Source organism: Nicotiana sylvestris, chromosome 8 (genome assembly GCF_000393655.2).
Source record: "Nicotiana sylvestris chromosome 8, ASM39365v2, whole genome shotgun sequence".
Lineage (NCBI taxonomy): Eukaryota > Viridiplantae > Streptophyta > Magnoliopsida > Solanales > Solanaceae > Nicotiana > Nicotiana sylvestris.
The window spans coordinates 96,517,988-96,519,627 of NC_091064.1; the positions used below are offsets into that span (position 1 = coordinate 96,517,988).

The 1,640-nt window shown below is 43.6% G+C and overlaps 1 protein-coding gene across 1 annotated transcript; it reads left to right on the forward strand.

The window, feature by feature from the left end:
- Positions 1 to 327: 327 nt before the first annotated feature.
- On the forward strand, positions 328 to 1,189 carry LOC138875416 (uncharacterized). Its single transcript, XM_070154242.1, has 3 exons — positions 328 to 590; positions 702 to 759; positions 872 to 1,189. The coding sequence occupies exons 1-3, from the start codon at positions 328 to 330 to the stop codon at positions 1,187 to 1,189; spliced, it is 639 nt and encodes a 212-aa protein (XP_070010343.1).
- Positions 1,190 to 1,640: the final 451 nt, after the last annotated feature.

The following is a 1,640-nucleotide window of genomic DNA, read 5'->3' on the forward strand; positions in this document are numbered from 1 at the left end:
GCTTTGGCTAACTTGGCCACGACGATGGCACTTGGAGAGAATGAGTCAACAAAGGTATATGTGTGTCATCGATGGGTTATCCTAGACTTATGGATCTTCAAGTCAACGAAAGCCATCATATGTCTGTTCGAGTGATTGAAGAAAAAGATTGGAGGCAACCACTGATAGAGTACCTTGAACATGGAAAGTTACCTGAAGATCCGCGACAAAGAATAGACATCAAGCGAAGAGCACCAATGATTCATCTTCTATAAGGGGACATTGTTTCACCTCTCTTTTGAAGGACCATTCTTGCGATGTCTTGACAAAGAAGAAGCCTGTCAAGCGATGGAGGAAGCACATTCTGGCTCATATGGATCACACCAATCTGGTCCCAAGCTCCATTTTCCCATCAAGAGGATGGGCTACTACTGGGCGAAAATGGTGAAGGGCTGCATGGATCATACCAAAAGATGTCAAGCGTGTCAATTTCATGCCAACTACATCCACCAACCTCCAGAGCCTCTTCACCCAACTGTAGCTTCATGGCCTTTTGATGCATGGGGACTTGACGTTGTTGGACCACTTCCAAAGTCATCAAACGGACAGATGTACATATTGGCCGCTACAGACTAATTCTCTAAATGGGCGGAAGCTGTTCCACTCAAGGAGGTGAAAAAGAAAACCGTTGTCGATTTTATCAAGTCATATATAATTTTTAGGTACGACATACCAAGATACATAATCACTGATAATGGAACGCCATTTGAAAACAAGCTCGTGAAGAGTCTATGCGAGAAGTTCAAACAAACAACATAAGTCTTCAATATATAATGCACCTGCCAACGGCCTTGCTGAAGCTTTTAACAAGACGTTTGGTAACCTTTTGAAGAAAGTTGTTGCAAAGAACAAGAGAGACTGGCATGAGAGAATTGGTGAAGCTTTGTGGGCATACCGGACAACCTTCAGAATTGCTACAGAAGCAACGCCTTACTCTTTGGTATATGGCGTGGAAGCAGTCCTTCCGTTAGAGCAACAAATTGCATCATTGTGGATCGCAATCCAAAAAGGACTCACATTTGAAGAGAATGCTCAACTTCTCCTAGCAGAGTTAGAGGCATTGGATGAGAAAAGATTGGAAGCGCAACAAAAATTGGAATGCTATCAAGCTCGACTAGCTAGAGCCTTCAACAAGAAAGTGCGGCCATGATCATTTCAAGTGGGAGACTTAGTCCTAGCTGTTCGATGACCCATAATCCTTAACAAACACATAGGTGACAAGTTTACCTCAAAATGGGATGGGCCATATGTTGTGAAGGAAACCTATTCAAGTGGCGCATATAAAATTATCGATAAGGATGGTCTCAGAGTTAGTCCAATCAACGGAAAATTTCTGAAGCAGTACTTCCCATGAAAGTCAACTACGCTCCTCGACGCACGAGCCTAAACTGTAAGTCATGAAGCTCCTTAATGCACGAGCCTAAACTGCATGTTGTTATGCTCCTCGACGTACGAGCCTAAACTACAAGTCATGACGCTCCTTGATGCATTAGCTTAAACTGCACGTTGCTACACTCCTGGCCCGCATGAGTATAAACTATGTACGGGCCAAAAAAAGTCTGCTAGGTTGAAAATCTCGAAAGAGGCGGCCTAGGCAAAAG

Bases quoted from the DNA above. Each gene is read 5' to 3' on its own strand.
- LOC138875416 (XM_070154242.1), top strand. From the start codon at position 328: ATGGAGGAAGCACATTCTGGCTCATATGGATCACACCAATCTGGTCCC. The intron at 591-701 runs GTACATATTGGC...TATAATTTTTAG, and splicing joins AAGTCATCAAACGGACAGAT to GTACGACATACCAAGATACA. The intron at 760-871 runs GTGAAGAGTCTA...AACCTTTTGAAG, and splicing joins CGCCATTTGAAAACAAGCTC to AAAGTTGTTGCAAAGAACAA.